Here is a 21,149-nt window from a genome sequence, read left to right as displayed (position 1 = left end):
GAGGTTGGAACTTAATAAAACTTTATTTAATTTTAGAGACCAACAGGGCCAGGTGTCCTCTGAGGATAGGTCTCCTTTGAAAAAGAGATTGTTGATCTTACGGGACTTACCTGGTTAAATATGGGTTAAATAAAAATTAATAAAACCTAAATAATCCAGTTTGGACTGGTATCAAAACTTCTCCAGTCAAGCAATACCTGCATTTGATCCTTTTGGAGATCAGAAAAAGAAAAAGGAAAAGAAAAATTATATCTTATATCTGTATTGCTTTGCTTGCAGCCAATCATCACAAGCATTCTTTGATATAATGCTGCGAGTGATTGGCCTACAACTGCAACAGCTACAACCCACACAGTCTGTGGCGAGGTGACATCAAGTGCAGCATATTTGATAGAGTTGGCAGTTCACCGTGCCAAGATGCCACCAAATGTGTGAAAATATGTCTATACGTCATGCCTGTGGCATCTGGTGGCATTTTACGCAACTGAGTGCTCCCATTTACATGATGGGTATCTAATGGAGAAGGAAAAAAGGGATCAAATGAAGTAATCTATTAGTATTGGTATCACTTTAAGGGTACTGGTTAAGGTATTAGTATCTTAATTTTTAGAGATGCCCAGCCCTAGCGACCAGGTGCCAGACCATACGCAGTAGACATCCAACAGGAGGCAATGGAAATCACAGACACAGCCCAGAAAAAAAGACATACAGTAAATGAGAGGGAAAGTGATTTATAAACCTGCCTTGTATACCGTTGAAATAATTCACAACCATTTTCTGTTAGTAGTTTAGTCCACCAAATGTTTCAGCTCCAAACACATGTAACATGTTCAGATGTATGAAGGAGCTGTTTTAAGGCTGCACAGCACTGATCCAGCACTCATGTCAGTTATCATCAGACGTTCGTTCCACCGCTACAAAATCCCACATGTGTAAAAAATGTATGTCTAATGAAAACTGACAAAACAGCTGAATCAGTGGTGTAGTGTTACACTGTGCTGTCTATCATAGATCATACGTGATTGTAGTTTCTTTTTTTTCCACTGACTCCGCGGCCTGCCTGTCTCTGTCTCTGCACTAATGCTTCAATGACAAACTTTTCCACATACGGTATATTGAACCACATAAATATTGATTCTGAAGCGTGTGTTCCATTCAGCTTTTTTAAAAGCTTTTTTTTTGTGTTATGTAGATGTAATAAGCCAGAATACATGCAGAGTCTTGACAGAAAAAGATTATCCACATCATTTCGTGTGTTATGTGCAGCTCAAGTCACAATAGAGTCCAACACAAAGGAAACAATGCCTCCAGAGTGAGTTCTGCCCACTGAAAGCTTCACTTTTGAAGTCTTTCAACACAGGGTGGATCTCGCCTGACAAAGACAAGACTTGGGGGTGAAATATTGTACAAGTAAAGCCTATTTGCTGTTGCCACTTTCCCTGAACTCCTCTACAGAAACGAAAGCAGTCTGTGAACTGATGGCTGTAATCAGTTTTAATAATGGCCCGTGCACATCACTGCAGCCTGCGTTTCACTCAGGATATCTGTCCGCAGTGTGGTGTTTGCATTGTGAATGGCAGGCTCCTGATTATCAATCACACTGTGTGCTTCCTATCAAAAGTCAGTCAATAATGTAATTGATTCCTGATGCTTCTGCAGCCACAGTATTCCTGGAGTTCTGGAAAAGGAGGAGGGCAGAACTGACTTATGACTGGGATCTCATCGATTGGGAGGAGGAAGAGGTATGTCAGCAATATCCTCAAAAATAGATCATTTGATTCCACCACAATTTAGCACGTCTTGTAAATCTGACACCGCTTACATGATATGAAAAGACGACACAGTTCAATAGCTCACGCTGGATTGTGTTTTGTGAATCAGGAGGAGCTGAGGCCTCAGTTTGAAGCCAAGTACTCCAGGGTGGAGAGAGTCAACCCTATCTCTGGCAAGCCCGAGCCTTTCCAGCCCTTCTCAGACAAACTCAGCCGGCTCATGGTGTCTGTGTCCGGAATATTTTTCATGGTAAAACCTTTGATCTTTGAATAATCTCCTCTTTTGGGATTCAGGCTCACAGTGAGATCACAGTTATTTAATGTGCCACCTTTGGAGCATTTATTATGCTGTGGCATTACATCTCCCCCTGCTGGACAAAAAGTGCATTAGGAGGAACTAAATGTGATCTTTGTGATGGCCTAATTTCTCCTCTTTGCACATTACATTTGAGTGATGAGTTTGCTTACCTGAATGGTTGCTTCTTAATCTATAGATTCATGGTAAGATAAGTTTAAGCAACCTAAACTGAGGTGCTCATCGTATCCCCTCCTCTCTGCTTCCCTCCCTCCATCATCTCCGCTAAGATTTCCCTCGTCCTGACAGCCGTTTTTGCTGTGGTGGTTTTCCGTCTCATCGCGATGGAGAAGTTTGCCTCCTTCGGCTGGTACTTTGTGAAGAAGAACTGGCAGTTTGCCACCTCTGGCACCGGCGTCTGCATCAACTTCATGATCATCATGTCTCTCAACGTGGTAAGTGTCTGGACAAGCGTCATCTGGCACGTTTACATTTCCTGTCCAACCAAAGTTTAATGTAACATTTACTTAGAACTATGTTCCAGGAAACCTCACATCCACAGCCACATAGACTCTTTGTTTTTTTTCTCTTTGGTTCTCTTTTATATGATCCTCCTCAACCTTTTCCGTGTTGATGCTTACGAGTGCTGTCATCTTGTCAGGTGTATGAAAAAGTGGCGTATCTGCTGACCAATTTAGGTAAGCAATGTCTATTTATACCTTCAGAAGTGTATGCCAGATGTTTTGCAAGTGTTGATTTTCTCCCTTGTCCACCCCAAATAACCTCTGCCCCCCCCCCCTCAGAGCACCCACGCACAGAGTCTGAGTGGGAGAACAGCTTTTCTCTGAAGATGTTCCTGTTCCAGTTTGTAAATTTAAACAGCTCCACATTTTACATCGCTTTCTTTCTGGGAAGGTAGGCTGGCTGCCACAAACTCTGCAGTTCATGTTTACAGTGAATTTAATGAGCCAATTGTGCAAAGATGTTTCATTTCAAACTCCCATGTCATGACATCTACCAAGACTCCCTTTTCACTGTATCATTATTTTTGGTCACCATGTTTTTAACATTTACAACAACCGCCTTGACTAGAAATCTAACCAAGCCGTGGTTTATTGGACACAATTAGCACCTTTAAGTGTCTTTTGTTTCCTGCTCAGACTTCATTAGTTCTCCTCTGATTGAATTTCAGAGCTAATGTTGCCAATCTTAATCTGTTCAGGTTTGCTGGCAGGCCTGGAAAATACAATAAACTCTTTAACCGATGGAGACTGGAGGAGGTGAGTGCAATTAGACATCACCATAAATGCGCTGATTATTGCCTGCTGTTTTCAGATATATTTAGAATCATCATGTAATTTATCTTTCTAATGATCTGCATGCATATTACTACATGAACCCATTAATCTCCCACATAATTACTGGGATTTTGATTTTTAATTGTCAAAAAACAGAATGGGATAAAGTGTGCCCCAGGATTTAATCATGGCTTTCAAGTACAGGCCCTGAAATATGGATGTTACAGTTTTATTTCAATATATTTCTCTCAGTGTCACCCGAGTGGCTGTTTGATAGATCTGTGCCTGCAAATGGGAGTCATCATGTTCTTCAAACAAATCTGGAACAACTTCATGGAGCTCGGTTATCCGTAAGTAATATTTCATTGTAATCACGTGGTACTTTCTTAACGAGGAATGCAACATTTTATCCTTATTGCTGTAAATTGAAGTGATTGGCAGTTTACTAACCTTGTGTAATTTGTGTCATTTTTTTGTCCTTTAGCTCATTAGCATATGAAAAGGCTTTTCTCCCACTGTAACGCGTCAAATCCGCTCGTGTGGGGCTTAGTAACAGGGCTCCAGCAGCGCTCAGTGAATTGTCAGAAATAATTGCTTTGAGTTGACAGTTAGCTACTTGCTACGTTTTCAGTTTGCTGCAGAACTGGTGGTCTCGTAGGAAGATGAAGAAAGGAGGTGGTGGAGGGCAGAATGTAGAGAATAAAGCCCAGCTTCCACAGTGGGACAAAGACTGGAATCTGCAGCCAATGAACGCCCATGGACTGGTAGACGAATACCTTGAAATGGGTAAAACATCAGACTCTCTTTGAGTGTTATATCTGACTGATAGCAAGGGGAAAAATTCAGAGTATGTACCTTGTTGGTGCCAAAGTTGAGACAGACGTCTTCTGAAGTTCATCCAAACGGTTCTTCCCTCTGCAGTTCTCCAGTTTGGCTTCACCACCATCTTTGTGGCTGCATTCCCGCTGGCTCCGCTCCTCGCTCTGCTCAACAACATCATTGAGATTCGCCTTGACGCCTACAAGTTTGTCACTCAGTGGAGGAGACCCATGCCTGCCCGAGCCACTGACATAGGTCAGTGTGATCTCTGACCGCCCCCACACACCTCCGCTCTGTGTCTCACCAACAGCATCTGTTGTATTTTAGATCACAGACACATATTGCCAACAGTGCAACATTGTGGGTACCAAACATTTTCCATCCTATGGGGATAGATACGTATGTTCACATATCCTTTTCTTCTGTACTGCCATATGCTGCACCTCGCCTCCCACCATCCCATCTCCCCATATGATTACAAACGACACCCTCGAACTGCAGTATAATATATGGCCAAATGCTTCTTGTGGCCCGTTGCCCTGTAATTAAAGGAGGAATCCACCCTGAAACATTTAGAAATCTTTAGCTGTAATGAACGCATGATGCTTCAGTCGCACAGAATCAAAAAGAAAAGCTTCTTTATAGGTTTAAGCCAAAATCTACTGATAATACAGAGAAAAATCTAATGCAGAACAAGCAGAGAGATGATTTTTCTCCACTGTCAGCAGAAGTCTTAACTCCAGTGCAGCCAAGAAAACAGGCTGTATTTTGACAGTTAACAAATTGCTTGGTTACAGTATATGGCTTTTACGCGTTTATATAAACAGTATGTTGTACAGCACCTCTGGAGGCTGTTGAAACTCATTCTGAAAAAATATTAAAGTTGCTTCATTCAGAGAATTAATATAGCAGCAAACCACTATTTGCTGTGTACAGATATTGTGGAGTGATGTTGTTCTGAGCAGAAAATGCGGTCATGTTTCTTCTGTTTCTTGTTATCTGAGCTTCTCTGTTCTTTGTTGTGGTAGCTGGCCTGGCAGCACATGCACATTATATACAGATATATATATATATTTTTTTTTTTCGTTGTTTTTGTGGAACACACTTGGTTGTACTTGGGAAAGTCTGAAAGAACCTTGTGGAAAAAAAATATGCATCACACTGACTAGCTATTTGCCACCTTATGCGAAAAAAAACCATGAAGCAGTAGTGAAGCTGCCTTGCGCTGCCTATGTAAAAGCTGCAGGGGCCTCTCCAAGCTCAGCGAGCTTTGGCTGTTTGATTCAGCAGTGAATTGCAGCCACACTAAAAGCTGGGGATAGTTTAACTTTGGACGGCTAATTGCAGCAGGAGAATCAGGTCAATCCTGTAACATGTTGACCTATGTTACAAAGAATTTCTTCCCTACACATGAGCACACCCTGTGAGCACAGAAAAACACAATTATTGCAGCAAACAGTACATCACCCCATCTTGGTGTGCTTTTGAGCCCTACATCTGATTCCCCCCTGGTTAAGTCAGCACTGTTGCCGTTAGCACTGTTGCTGTTAGCATTGTTTGTGCTGTTAGCAGCATTAGCTGCTCGCCACCGACTCAACAACCTCCATTTTAAGAGCTGTGTGCAAACAATTCCGGCCCAGATTATAAATTACAGATGGTTGCATACAGCTCCTTTACCTTAAGTAAAGTAAATGGAGGGCAGAATTTCACTTTGTTGTTCATCATAAGCTTCTGCTTCATGAAGCTTAATTACATTGTCTTGTAGATGAAGTCATGCAGCTTTATCAATATTTTTTTCTGACTGTCTTCTTTATGTTCTGCTCTGGGCTGGCTGTCAGGTATCTGGCATGGGATTCTTGAAGGAATCGGCGTGCTGGCAGTCATCACCAACGCCTTCGTCATCGCCATCACCTCAGACTACATCCCCCGCTTTGTTTACGCCTTCAAATATGGCCCATGTGTCAACAAGGGACACCGCCTTGAGGATGAGTAAGCACTTATGTGTAAGCTGTAGATATATCAGGCAGAGTGGCTCGTGTTTGGGACTGATAGCTTCTCCTCTCCTCCTTCAGGTGTTTGCGAGGCTACATGAACAGCAGCCTGTCTGTGTTTGAGATGGAGAACACCAGTCCAGTCAGATACTGCAGGTACAGAGACTACAGAGCGCCGCCCTGGAGCACTGTGCCGTATGAATTCACCCTGCAGTTCTGGCACGTCTTGGCTGCCAGGCTGGCCTTCATCATTGTCTTTGAGGTCTGTCAGCATTTCTTTTTTTCATTTAACAGCAAGACAAGCAGCTAAATCACTGCATGTTTTCTTAAGTCTGAAACTACAGAATGTTTTTTAGATGTACTATTTTTCTTACTTTAAATAATTTATGTTGCCTTTATTGTTCAGTGGAAACCTCACAAGTCCAACTGTGGTGATTTTAATGCTTAAATTGAATATTGCTGCTTCAGTAGGTTTAGGAATTGTCACCAAAAAACCCACAGAAAATTGCTGGATTATATGGTGCTCCAGCTAGAAAAAAATGCACCATGTTAATTCTTTTTCCCATGAAAAGTTAAGATTTTCCCCTGACAGCGCTGCCTCCTTGTGCAATGATTTGTACAGTGAGAAAAACTGGCATAACACACATCTATAAAACATTACAGGGAACATAAAATTCTCTGTTGTGGTGCACACAGTGTTAACCTTTGCATGTAAACACTGGCAGCTAAAGCGTGTAAGCTCTATGGAAGGTAACTCATAAATGATTAATGCTCCCCTCAGCACCTGGTGTACGGGATCAAGTCCTTCATAGCATACCTCATTCCGGACATGCCGAAGGATCTGTGCGATCGCATGAGGAGGGAAAAGTACCTGATGCAGGAGATGATGTATGAAGCAGAACTGGAGCACCTGCAGAAGGAGAGGAAGAAGAACGGACGGCGTTATCACCACGAGTGGCCTTAGCTTTTACCCCCTTGTCTCCACTACACACGGCGCAGCCCTCAACTCACAGGCACAACCTCCCCCCTGCCTGCTTATTTATGTATTTTTAGCTTTGAGAGTCTAGCTTTACTCGGCTGATTCTGTACACCAAAGACACCCTCTTCAGTAACCGGATCCTCCCCCAAAACCTGTCTGGCTTCAGGCTGTGACCCCAACCACTCCCTCGCCATCTGTTCCACGTCCAGTGTTGGCGCTGCTCTTGGCTTTTGGCTCTGACCCTCTCCCCGGCCACCCCGCCCCGCTCCGCCTCCTCACCAGGCTTCATCCAGCAGGTTGCCCTTGGGTCTGTGCTGTGTCATGGCTTCACTGGGGAGACCTGTGCAATTGTAATGTTTACTATGCAGATCAAGGGCTGCAGATCACCACTGCTCACTTTTTGGCACCCATCCTGCACTCTCTCTGTGTGGCAGCTAGCACTCCACTTCGACTCTGTTTGGTGCAGCTCGCAGCATGGCCCTGTTTGTTTTTTTTTTTTCTTTGTGAGCATCAACAGAGCCACCGCTCTGCCGGTTATATGTGACAGAGCTCCTGCGGCTCTAGCGTCCTTGTTGCAAAAGAGATTCTGGTGATGTGGCTACCAAATACAACAGACACTGTTCCTGCAAAGCGACTGTATATCGCACATGAAGCATGCTGAGTAATATTTGCGGCCATTTCGTAAACTGCAAAGAAAAAAATAACAAAAACAACGGCACTCATTGTGGAGGATGTGGACATCCATTCATTTGACAAAGAATTCTCTATGACATGATATAAAGTGCATGGTAATATTGTTTTGTACCTTTTTTGATAGACAAAGTCCCTGTCTTGATGCCTGGTTCCTGTGTGTCTGTACTCCTCGGTGTGAGCTGAGTGTTAATCCCTGTCCACGCTACTGCTGAGCTTGACTGTCCTGAGTCGAGGAAATGTGAACTTAGTGCGATTTGATTGTGCCTACAGTTGTGCGCACCACAGTTGTGTCACCAACATCACGTGTGCCTGTTTGTGCTGCACGTGCTTTCTTTCAAGTGCAAGAAATATTCTCTCTCGTCGTTCTGTTGTGTGATCTTCTGTAAACTCTCTGAACTCTCCTGTAAGGATTTGCTTTGGATGTGAGTCACACCACAGTACCTACTCGGGTCTCTGCTAATGGCTCTGAAACATGGTATACGTTGTAATGTGACTCCCATCATGAACAATGTATAGGCTTGCATGCAGGAGCCGCAAATCTGCTCTTCCGTTCTGCGCTCGCAGCCTGTTTTTCATTTGTTGTTGGAAGCCCTGAAGCGTGGTTGAAACTTGGAATCCCGTCTTAGACATACCTGTGGCTTTGGATGTTCAACTTGCAAAGAACATCCATCCACTGTTCCTCACTCACAACCAACACACTTCAGTTCTAGTCCTCTGCGAAGCACATGGTCAGGCGCAGTTTCGGCTGCTCCTCGACCTTTTACTAATGTGAAACCGTGAAATTTGTTCAGTGCAGAGTCATGACCTTTTATTGTGGTCAGTTCTAATGTCATGGAGCAGAGCGTTTTTTTGGAAACTCAGGAAAACAGGCAGCATGAGCGACGCATCCATCTGTGAGGCTGAGTCATTAACATAATCATTTCCTGTTTTACTCATGTTGAGATGGAGAGTTGTGGTGTGAATGGAGGGGGTTTGTGTTTTGTAAATGATTAGAGCTTTGGCTCAGAAGCTCCAGTTCAGGTCATATGATGGAAAATAAGATTTAGTAAATAACTGAAGATAAAGAATATTACTACCCTGAATGCACTGCACAACACTGAAAAACTTATATTCATTTTGTTGTTTTTTGTATATACATTTTATGATGTATGTAATGTTTTTATACTTTTTTTTGTGCTATCTGGATGAGTTCACCAATTTTCGCCCTCAAAAGAACAAAGGTAACATCCACATTTCTCAGGTGTCCTCTGAATGTTATATATTTTCTAAGATGCAATCAAAAGGTGTCCTGCTTTTTAATATATATATATTTTTGCACTGCAGTGCATTTTGCATGACTATAATGCGCACTCACTGTTTGAAGCATGTTGGACTTCCTTTGCATAATCACAGTAAATATATAAGAGCCGATCAGAAATCATGAGATTCAGTAACAAAGTTTAATGTGGACATAGGCTTATGATGCAAGTTGTTTTTTGAGGCCCTGTCTACATGTATACAAGAATTTTTTGAAAACAGATATTTTACCCTTCATTTAAAGAAATAATTCTGTCCGCACAAACTTTTTAAAAAAAATAATAATAAAAAAAAAATGTCCACACTAGAACACAAAAATGACTCCCAATGCTTGTCGGCATTAGCTTACTTCAGGAGTCTCCCCTTGTCGCAAAGGTTGTAAAGTATGCACTGATATTAGCTTTTACAAAACATATACTCGAAATCTCATCAATTTATATTTCCAGTTGATATAAGAAAGAAGGAGGTCATTTAAACAAAATAATAATCTGGTCATGCTTCACTTTTCCTTTCTCTCCTCATCAACAACAATCCCCCTCTGGAAAGTGTCCCACTATGTGCTCTTTCAACCCGTGCTGTGTGAGAGACTCACCATGTTGATGTGTGTTTCCCCCTACTTAAATTGAACCAGAACCATAGCCCAAAGTCTAACCACTGAAGGGGGTGCTACACTTGTACAGGGGGAAACTGGAAAACTGTTGTTTCTGATGGTATTCAAGCTACAGATGCTGAAGTGGAGCAAAAACATTTAGTGCAGCAATGGCTCCTTTTGTCAGTGAAGTATAAAAGAGGCGAGAGCACAGGCAGCATTACCTGTTGGCTGTGAGTGGCACGGCCTGACACCAAGGAGGCTGTCTGTGCTCTCGCCTGTTTTATCGTTTGCCAGCAATACTTATATTTTCATGGAATAATATCCCCCTTCTCGTAAAATTCTCGTAAAAAGACATTTTTTTTAAAATATAAAATTACAACTTTATTCTGGTGATATTATGACAGTACTCTTATAAAATTATGACTTTTTTCCCGTAAAATTACAACTTAATTCTTGTAATATTATGAGTTTATTCTCATAAACTTTTAATTTTTCTCCTTGTAAAACTATGACTTTATTCTCATAATATTACAAGTTTCATCTCAAAATTACGACTTTATTCTCGTAATATTATGACTTTATTCTTGAAACCTAACTTTTTTCCTCATTAACATGGCCCTAGTCTTACATAACGAGCAACTGCTTTGTTTCACATGTCAACACAAATAAACGGTAACTTGAGTTTTAAAACATCTGCAACTTAAAAGGCTTTTAAAAAAATCTCTGTTTATGCATGTTTGTATTTGTATACATGGAGACGGGGCTCTGAGGTGTTTTCAGGCCACAGTGTTCAGTCCATTGATCATGTTCATTTCATTCATGAGAGAGAGAGACATTTGTTTTGAAATCTCATCCCAACACTTAGAAAACTCCTCCAGGTTTTCAGAATCTCTTCCCTGCTATGTGAACATTGAAAATCTATGCATGTTGTTATCCTTGAATTTGAATTTGAAGCTGATGTAAATGTTCTGGTACATTTGTACTGTGGGGTATGCATGATCTAACACCTGCTTTCAGCAAGGCTAACTTCTGTAGAGTTGTTAACGGCGTCTTACACATATCACCTCCCTTTTTCCAGTGTTGGTCCTTTTTGAAGGTTCAGACAAGAATATTATGTTTCATGATGTGTCAGAATTTTCAACTACAAGAGTATTTTCTAAATAAAAGCTTGGCATCCAGACTTATTTATATAATCTGGCCAGTAGTAAATTTGATGGAGCGGCTGATAAAACTAAACATCCTCAGACTTGCTCTGTTTTAACACTCAACTCGGAATTAACCTCTTCCACTCCACCCGTCCCTACCAAAGACCAATTGTCCGTTTTATGGAGGACGAGGGTTCTTTAGGGGGAGATATCAGGTCAACAGTATCTATGCCAGATAGAAGTGGGATACATCAACTAAAAGCTGGGAACCTAGAAATTATTTTGAAATGCAGTGTTGAACTGTGTGTCGGGTTTATCTAGTCATAAATATGTCATAAGCATGGCGCCTATTCAAACTAAAACTTTACAGTTCATAGGGGCTTAGAACATTTTGATGGAAGTTTATGATGGCCATTCCCATGCTCTGTTTTGTCTCACAATTTGATGCAGCAATTTTTGGGTTGATACTATTTGTTACAAGGATTCGGTGTGAAATATAAGCATTTTTTTTTACCCCCCGATAATTGATAAAAGTGGTCATCAATCTCTCCAAATTACCAGCTTAAAACACCAAGACTCATGTGGAACACCACAGAAAAATTCCTACTCATTGATCCACAAGAGTCTCAGCTTTTCAGTCATCCCTGATTCATGTTATTCCAAGTCTGTTTAGAAACCCCAGTAAGTGGAAATATTCAAATGCACCAGGGTAAATAATACATTTGTGCTGCATGAGAAAAATGGCATGTTTTTGGCCCCAAACTGCTATCATATAGCACAAAGTGGGCAATTCTGAGTCACTGGTACCCATAGAACCAATTTTCTGCTGTGGAAGGTAAAGAGGAGAAAATATTAAATACAGCTTCTGAAACGCAGTGCTGTGAGCTGAGGATAACATGGAGTGAAAGAGGTTAACCTGTAAAAGCTGAAGTGTTTAACCTAATGGGATTGGGGTAATTTTATGATAAACCTGACCTTGGATGTTTGACTTACCCTGCTACTTCTCATTCTCCTGTTCTTCTCTCCTCTCTGAGAGCATCGGTTCATAGTCTCACTAACACAAATGCTGCACAGTGGTTGACAGGCTGCCCTCACGCCTTCCACTGTTGGCAATAGCACAATATGGGTGTTGCATAATAAGTAATAATGGCATGACCTTGCACATCCCTGAAAATATAGCAGTCTAGGGGGGATTAAGCTTTCTGTTCTATGCTATGCCTCCTAATAGGATTGTGCTTGAGCAAGTGGTGTACTTGACGTGGAAGCACAGTGACGTTAGACCATAGATTTAACTGTACAATAGGGTGGTATCAGTCGTGACATAAAGTGTATCAATAACATTGTTTACTTTGTTCCTGTTTACATGTAAAAACATTGAAATGTATAAAAATAGTGTAACATAAAAATAATTTGGATATCACTTTTTTCTGTAATAAATCATGGATTGTATCTTTTAAATCAAATCTGCTCTCTTCATTTGTGTTACTGTTATGACATAAACAACAGACAAACAGCCTCCGGGCCCTGCCTGATATCATCTTCATGACTGTACCAGTTTAACGAAATGTGCTTACGGAACAAACCAGAGCGCAGCAGAGAGCTGAGATTGTCCTCTCTTTTTTTCCCCCTCGCTATTATCACAAACCACAAATCTTCTTGCCAAAGAGCGTCATGTAACATATTGTTAAAAAGACTGCGTTTCTATCACAAACCCACCATTTGAGTAATGTCGGATTTTCCCACAACATTATGAGCATTTACTGTCACTGCTGCTCAGCTTTCACTTCTAACTGCTTTTCCACTCATGTCATGGAATCTAAACACTCTGGGAGAAATGGTTTACTTTGAGCTCCGATGTTCAATGTTTTAATACTTTTATTATTTCCCGTGTTCTTTCTTACTGTCACCCCGAGATATTTCCTTTTACCCCTTTGACCAACAGATGTTTCATACTGGCCTTAAAAGCTGTGGTTTCACATTCTCGCCACTGTTGGGCCCATGGCGAAAATATCATTTCCATCTTGTAGCGCTGTCATTCCATATGAAGGGCAGCAGATGTTGTGAGGTCCTGGAAAACTTGTAAGGAGATGCTGAAGAATTGTATGTAGGCAAAGTTTATGCAAACAAAAATAATAATGAAGATGAAACATAAACAAGCAACTAAAATTGCAGAAAATAAATGTTGCTTTGGACTGAATTTGAATTGAATATTTGTGCAAACCACAGATATGTGTGTATGTTATGTGGTGAATATGTTAAAACTTTAGGTTTCTGTATCTTTCAACAACGCTGTGGGTATTTAGGCACAAAAAACATTTCTTTATGGTTAGGAAAAGATAATGTTTTGGCTTAAAATGTCATGTTTTGGTGGCACGATTGCACCGAAAATACAGCAATGTCTTGCTAAAGAACAACCATTATTTGTTGTTTGCTGGTCACAAACAGTGGTCTCCAGATGACGGCTCAGCTCATGTACATGTAACCACAACTACATCACTTTAGAAATGTTGATATGACACATGGGAAACATACAAATGTAATGTATGTGCGGTATGCAGAAACGTACATACATACAGGTTTTCTTCAGGCGACTGAGCTGAGCTGCCACCTTCTCCACTAGTGGAAAAAGTGCTCAAACCCATCGGCTTTTGGTCTGCTGTAGCTAAGCTTCTTGGGCCAATATTCAGGGCTGATCCGGTGTAGCCAGCAGATATCCTAGCCAAGATTTCTGCTTTATGTACTGGTCATTTAGGCTATACTCTTTAAACAAATCTCTGCATATGAATGCTGTTGTTAGACAACAGCCGATAAGAGAACATCCAAGATTGTTCTGCCTCGCCACATGGACTGTTTACCATTCACACATGATTGGTCAATACTGCTTGAACTAAAAACTGACTACAAATGGAAACCAGAACACTTTAGATTACATCTCATCTGGGCGCCTGCAGATTCTGCAGTTATGCATCTATTTATAGAGATCAACTCAAAGCTCTTAAGCAAAAGTAGCAATACAACAATTTAAAAATACTTTATTACAAGTAAAAGTCAAAAGCCTGCTTAAATTAGACTACAGACACATTAACAGCAATATGTACTATATGTGCAAATGCATTTATTTATAAACTTTATATTTTTTTATTTTTCCATTCAGAGGAAAAGCTGCAGAGTTACAGTAAATTGAAAGAGGCACAAACTAAACAGGGAGTCACAACTAAAAAATATGTTAATGCTGTAAGTGGTTAAAAAAAAAAATTCACAGGGAACCTTTGCATTTTAAAAAATCTGGTTGTTGGGAAAACCAGGGAGGGAAGCAGCCACAATATCCGCTGGCTAAAAGAAAGATGCTCTGGTTTAACGCAAAATTTATTCTCCAGCTCTGTGGCACAAAGCTGCAGCAGTCGGGGGTTTTTCTGCAGGGCACCACACTTAAACCTGTGGCTCTGTCTACCATTAAAACAGAAGCAGCATTATTCACATTTTGAGCAGAGCAGTTTTCCAGAGACGAAATTCCAGCCGCAGCTTCATGTATCAGTTATGTTAACCACTCTCTCTGCAGGCATTAGTGCTCAGTCTCTGCAGGCACCTCCACCTGACTGATGTTTTTCGTACAGCGCAGCGCAGATTTACAGCGCAGGTTAGGGAGGTAATCAGTGCGCCCACGGAGACTGTGGCCATAAATCTTCAAGGCGTAAACAGGATAGGGAGCCAAGGATGACCAGCAGGGGACAAAGGAGTCAACACACTGGCATCCACAAATCAACAGCTACTGCGGCTGCTGCAGGAAACTGTTTTTAACATCAGAGGAGAGTGTTCACTGCTTAAAGAATGCATTGACTTGGATTTCTTATAGGGATGCAAAAAAAATCTGTTTTCATAAACACATATGATAAAATATGTTTAATGAATGAAAGATTTATTAGATGGACTGTCATGACATTGTGATTCCCAGAAGTTGAACCCATCTATACGCTTTTCATCTACACCACCATGAAGTTGACATGTGATGTTTAGACTTAAAAGACATTGTTGGCAATTTCCATATTCACGTACTTGTTTCAAATTACTATTTAAATTCCTAAGTACTTGTAAAAAAATGAAATAAAATAAAAAAGTAAGAATAAGATCCAAAAAGAACAATCATATTATTCGACCTTTCTGTGCTCCACAGACTGTAGAGACTAGTTATAATACCAAGATTAATGTACATGAATAAAGTTTATTTTGTCAAATTACTTCCAAACATCACTCTTATGCCTACTCACCATTCTGCCTGTAACTTAAGATCAAACGATGTCTGACTGAAAAATGTTATTTGCTGCTTACATCACCACTTTGCATCCAAAAACTGGTCACTAGACGTTTATATTTTTTTATATATAGGTCTATATGTATGTATATGTTTTCTCTTAAAAAGCGAATAAAAATGTGATTAATCAGCCAAAGCCAGTACTCGAGTACTCTTGCCCACAGTAAGTAATTTTGGTGATCTGCTGACTTTACATTGAACGCTACCATCAGTTAAAATTTTAAGTTGGCCAAAACTTTGGTTTATGATAAAATGCCTGCAAACATGATGACATTCCCATTTGAGCCTCAGCTGTATTTATGTGTAGCATGTTAGCACACACACACACACACACAAAAATGGACATAATTGCAGTGCCGCACCCATTGCTTTGTTGGCTTCCATTTTGAAGCCTAAAGTTCATCATTATGGTGATCTTGTGTTTTTTTTATTGGAGCCAGACGTGACCTCATTGAGACAGTAAACATTACAGTCTAACTCCAAAATCCTGTGCTTTAGAGAAATGAGACTTTTATATGTTTTCAACAATCAATTTCCAACATTTCTGAGGAGTTTTGAAATAAATCTCTGAATTAACTTTACATGGACTTTAATATCAGCATGTTCACATTGGCATGTTCACAGACCTTTTGCTCTAAGCACTGCTGTGCATAAGTGCAGTCTTACAGAGCTGCCAACAGATCTCTTGTCAAGTCTCATTAAGTTGTTACGCTTTAAAAAAGGCACCCCTGTTCACTAACTGTCAGCATATTTCTCATCAATTCAGAAGATTTGAGTCCACCGGCTCTTATGAAGTCCATCCAAGATGAGTTGTAAGCATTTGAACTGACAGCACATTTAGAGTTATTTAACTTAACACAGTGCAGGAAAATCAGTTTTCATAGACGGATGAATTCCAAGCATAAAAATGTGTTAAAATTCTAATGATTTTTTTTGTGTAATGCATTTTGCACAGCAGCTGGTGAGGATAGCAGTGCAGCAGACATGGTGGTGAAATAGGTGAAAGAGGGGTGAGATTCTGATGTGAAGCATGAGTAATAAGAGTGGCAGATGAGTTGACCCGAGCAAAGCCTCCTGCATTGAGAAGCGGACTTGAATTACTTTGCAGAGCTGGTTGGATAAAAAGTACTGACACCTGTTCACCGGGTTAACCTGCTCTCACATCTCCTGCAGGATGTAACTGAGCAGAGTCAGTTTAATTAATTCTGCACAAACCAGACACGATCCACTTATAAAACTAATTAAGTCATTGTTATTGTTAGTTGTTGTTGCAGTGTAATGAATAGATGTGTTTGCAGGTGTATATTAGAGTGGAAATCTGAGGAAAGATCAAGCAATTACCGCTATGTAACATATATTTAATTTATGTGCATCTGTGCCTTTTCCATTAACATTTTATTTTTAACATTTTATTTTTTGCATTTTATCATCCAGTTTCTCGACCGATGTGTAATGCAATCAGTCCAAATACACACCTGCAAGTTAATCCATCATCTTGTCCTCACATGTAAGTATTTGATATTTTGCATCTGTGTGGCCACCTCAGCACACGTTTGGGCTTTGCACTGGAGATTAATCTGTAAATAGCATTTAGCAGGCTTACTGTTTACATAAAATGTTTGTTAGTGCAGGTGTTGGCAGCGTTGGAGAAAATCATACAGTTGTTAGGTCGCTATTGTAAGGTCACTGAAACTAAAAGCTACAATTCTGAGATTAACAGTGCATCGTTAACTGGTTCGTTTGGTCGTCAGCATCCTTACTTTAAATGTCAAATTGTGTAGAAATCAACAGGAAACCACAAACAGTCCCAAGAACCTGGAAACTTGAGCCAGGGAACTGAAAGTCATTAGATAAACAACAACAGAATGCCTAATGTCAACAGATGTGGAAAAGGCTGCACATTTTGCACAGAAAGAATTTGTCCTTAGAGCAAACAACATAACACAGAACCGTGTGATGAGCAGAATAAGCACGCTGAGGGACATATTCCCAAAAAGGGAAGAACAAACACAACTATCCTCTTAAAGTATTAACATGCATGTGATGCATTTGATATGTATTTCTGATTTTATTATATTAGACAGTTCTGTATATATTTATAGTTAGTGGGTCTAGGCGTGGTGCAAGCTGCATTTCTGAATCATGGGCTGTTTTAAATTGTCTTTATTTTGGATTTTCTCCTTATTTGCACATAGGCTTTTTATATTTGCACTCTTTGTACTTTCACTCTTCCCACTTTACATTGCAACTGCTGCACAGCAATTTTCCTCTGCTGGAGACCTAACATCTATTTTATCTGAATTAAACATACTGTAGATTGGGGTCCAACACACACACTGTCTCACATAGTCAGTGTCAAGGTTGAGAGCAGAGAGAGTAATTTGTCATCAGTATTCCTCTATCTTATAACACTAGCAGAGGCATTATGGAAACTCTAATTTACAATTGAATTTACGTCTGTAACCTTCAGTGGGTTCATTTCCAGTGTGTCTGTTTGTAGTGCTCCCACTCTCCACAAGGTTTCCCACCCTATTGCTTTTAAACAATGGTGAGTGTGTGGGCTTCTGAAAGTGTCACCATACAGCTGAGTTGTATGTGTGTAGGAAGAAAAAAATACTGTGACAGAGATTAAAATACTGTAGCAGTTGGAAGAAGCACACAATGATATGTCTTGTGGTTGTTTGTTGGTCTGTTGAGGTTTTTGAAAAACAACAAACTTTTTCTCCTTGTAAGTGTTGAAGATTAGTGTGGAAAAATGAGTTTAGAGTAGAAATTGCCAAACTTTTTTTTGCGTTAACTTTTGCTTTTGAACCCCCCCCCCCCCCAATTCAGTCTAATATAAGGCAATGTTAACTCATCATTATGAAGTACCTCAATTACCGCAAAGTACCTGTCAATTGTAGAATGTAATGCTGATGATCTTCATCTGTGTTTAGACGGGATCCATGACGCGCTGTGTCAAAATATTTGCCATGAAAAAATTAAAAGACCAGTTGATTGCAAACAAGAGGGGTGATCAGATCATTATATGCAGATCTCATGTTTTATATAAGGGTAATGTTTTATTGTGCACTGTCCCTATCTAAATAAAATTACAATACATTACATCATGAAATTCCTGGAAAAAGTATGAAATTGGAAATACTGGAAATGGTTTGGAATTAAGATCATGTGAAAACATATTTACATTTGATGCTTTTGATAGTTGTATCTTTGGTAATCAGTGTCCACTGCAGCTGCTCTGGAAATATCTTTATATGAAGTGATTTGTCAACTTGTTTACAAGGATAACACAATGCACTACTTAACAATTTGCCCTCAAACACAGGGATTAATGCCAAAATGTGTTGAGTTTTTTTTTGGTGTAAGTTGACATTGAAAAGTGCCGCTGTGTTATTACTTATTTGACAAAACAGACACATCTCTTGAATATATCACAGCAAAACCTAAGGGCACACTGACATGACATCCAGTCTTCCAAAATTTACACTTTGATGATAAGTGACACTTCATCAAAAAGATACAATTATATTAAGTTTTACTCACCTAAAATACTTTGAAAAAGCGTCACTGAACAGAAAATTTCCAGACAGGGTTTATAGTGAATATTCTCCGAAATTTACAGCCACCATCAGCACGAGTGACTGTCACTTTGTAGATTTTATTATAAAAATTAAAGTAAATTATTCAAATTAAAGCAAGATTGTGCTGAGGTTTGAGCTCTCTGGTTTCTCAGATTCCACTAGGAGCGTATTTTAATAAGGGGCAGCATAAATAAACCTTGCCTCACCGCTAATAACCGACTTATGACTTGTCTGAATTGAAGTGGGGTCATTAAAGTTCACTGTGAGTCAGCCGCCTGTCTGTGCAGCCTCCCACACAGCCTGCAGGCCCTCGACCCTCCTGCTCCCTCTGATCAGCACTGTAAGGAAACACATTAGCACCATGTGAAAGGCATCTGTCCAAACTGCAGCCTTCAGGCCTCCACACACACACACACACACACACACACACACACACACAAACAAATACACAGACATCATACAGTAGAGGATCAACAAGAACATCCCTCTCAACTCCACTAAATTATATTTGTTGTCACATCTGTTGCTACATCTGCTTTGAGGCAGCTTTGCCCTGCAGTGCCCCTGCTCCGCTTTGGCGAGCCGGTCAGTTTACTCTGTCGGTGTTTATGCTGAGAGACACTTTATTTATTCAGGTGTGTTACTGAAGAAGAAACAGAGAAAGGCTGCATGCCGGGAAGCCTCAAGCTGTCTTCACTTGTAGCCTTCATTCAATAGAGTGTTCAGCAGTACAACAGTGGTTTTCAAACAAACACAAAGCTCTGGTGACCCACAGTTACAGCTGATGTTCAATACAAAACATGTGCATTTACAAGGTTTCCCCACACTTGTTCTAGATTACAACTGCAAAAATATTTCCACAACTTGCATTTTTGTGCAGATGCCATGACAGTAACTTTTTTTTATTAAATCGCTGACCTCGGTGGCTCATTTAAAATCTCTCATGACTCAAAGACTTCAAAGACAGATGCAACAGAAAGTGCAGACTGTCTGTGTCAGATATAGAGTCTGGAAGATTTCAGTCAGTCAGCAGAGACACCAGCTCCAGTTCAACATCTGCAGTAATAAAAAGTCTGTTTGGCGTTGTATGATAGTACAAAAAAAAAGTTGAAAAATTTCCTTTAACCCTTGGGAAATTAAAAAAAATTAAATAAATAAATATGTTTTAACAAATAAAAAAAGAAAATGACCTGTAAAAAGTGCTTAAAAATTATAATTATTTTGTGACATAATTTTAAATATGTAAATATTATAATTAATTAATTAAATTAAATTAAATTAATTATTATGTAATTATTACAATTTCCACAAGCTTTTATTCCTTTTTTCCCTAGACATTTCACCCTAGCAGCCTTCACCCTTTAGAATGATTTTCTAAATCTACTGATTTCTTGCAATCGTGGAGCATGTCTTATAAAAAGCTGTCCTTTTCCCATGTTTTGGAGGGAATTCTCACTAATTTTGCTGCAAGGTTTAATAAAGTTTTGAAAGGCATCTGAAAACAGCATAAGAACAGTGATGTCACTCCATGTTTCAAAGGGTTAAATCTGCAAAAATCAATATTCTTGTATTTACAATCAATCAAAGCTGTGTGTGATGTGTTGGTGGTTGTTTATAGTGACAAACCCGCAGAGAATTTTCACTCGACACATCTCTCAGCTCCTTGTTTTGGTTGTCCGACCCACAATTTGGCTGTTATGGTTCAGTCTTGCTGCTCTAATCAGTGTCACATTCAGCCGCAGCAGCAGCTGCTGTCTGTGAAAAAGCTCTAAAAACCTACTGAACAGGACCTGCTCAGCACCAAACTACAGTCAAACGTTAGTGTCTAAGCTGGTGAACATATAGTGGAGCATTTAGCAGCTATAGAGACGAATATTTACTCCCCACAATGATCTGCGTATGACTGATCACCCTCCCTGTTTGCACAAAGTTTTCCTATTAATTCAAAAAAGGCCTTTTTTTCACAACATATTTTTTTGACACAGTGTCAATAATAATAAAAAATACCAGATGCGATCCATTTCACTTTACTTGTTCCAGGGCCCTGCAACTCTCTGGGCTGGCTCACTGATACCAGTGGCCTAACAGCGTAATGTGATCCCCTGAAAAACTTTTAACCATAGATGTACACGGTGAAATAAACGTCTGTAAATAAGTAGAGAACTCGTGCTTGTGACAGGACAGGATGTAAATATTGATAATGTCTTCCTCAGCTGAACTGTAGCATCAGCTAGCTCAACGGTGTTATGTGAGCTAGCAGTGAGCAGTGATTTGGTTAGCAGGTGTCATTTGGTAGAAAGAAAATAATTCCTACATGAAACTGCTCACAACAAGGTCTGTGGATTATCTTGAGCAACTGGGTCATGATTTCTTCTT

At 40.0% G+C, this 21,149-nt stretch overlaps 1 protein-coding gene and 1 long non-coding RNA gene across 5 annotated transcripts in view; one reads left to right on the top strand and one right to left on the bottom strand.

Annotated features, from left to right (window-relative positions):
* Nucleotides 1–12,343, top strand: part of ano3 (anoctamin 3) — a 56,446-nt gene extending 44,103 nt beyond the window's left edge. For all 4 annotated transcript variants that reach the window (XM_042495388.2, XM_088080490.1, XM_042495387.2 and 1 more), the window contains exons 14-25: nt 1,660–1,742; nt 1,882–2,022; nt 2,358–2,522; nt 2,729–2,765; nt 2,871–2,982; nt 3,290–3,347; nt 3,618–3,715; nt 3,997–4,151; nt 4,287–4,439; nt 6,023–6,173; nt 6,257–6,437; nt 6,957–12,343. In XM_042495388.2, coding sequence (XP_042351322.2) covers nt 1,660–1,742; nt 1,882–2,022; nt 2,358–2,522; nt 2,729–2,765; nt 2,871–2,982; nt 3,290–3,347; nt 3,618–3,715; nt 3,997–4,151; nt 4,287–4,439; nt 6,023–6,173; nt 6,257–6,437; nt 6,957–7,139 — 1,517 coding nt within the window. In that variant the 3' untranslated portion in view covers nt 7,140–12,343. The remainder of the gene's footprint in view (nt 1–1,659; nt 1,743–1,881; nt 2,023–2,357; nt 2,523–2,728; nt 2,766–2,870; nt 2,983–3,289; nt 3,348–3,617; nt 3,716–3,996; nt 4,152–4,286; nt 4,440–6,022; nt 6,174–6,256; nt 6,438–6,956) is intronic.
* Nucleotides 4,008–7,203, bottom strand: LOC148189229 (uncharacterized). The gene is made up of 3 exons (XR_015777085.1): nt 7,047–7,203; nt 4,221–4,497; nt 4,008–4,141 (listed from the first exon to the last, which is right to left on the bottom strand). It is a non-coding gene; the product is annotated as an uncharacterized LOC148189229 (long non-coding RNA).
* Nucleotides 12,344–21,149: the final 8,806 nt, after the last annotated feature.

Source organism: Plectropomus leopardus, chromosome 7 (genome assembly GCF_026936395.1).
Source record: "Plectropomus leopardus strain MGB_pleo_1.0 chromosome 7, ASM2693639v1, whole genome shotgun sequence".
NCBI lineage: Eukaryota > Metazoa > Chordata > Actinopteri > Perciformes > Serranidae > Plectropomus > Plectropomus leopardus.
Note: the sequence above shows the minus strand (reverse complement) of the source record. Positions and strands in the feature narration are given on the sequence as shown.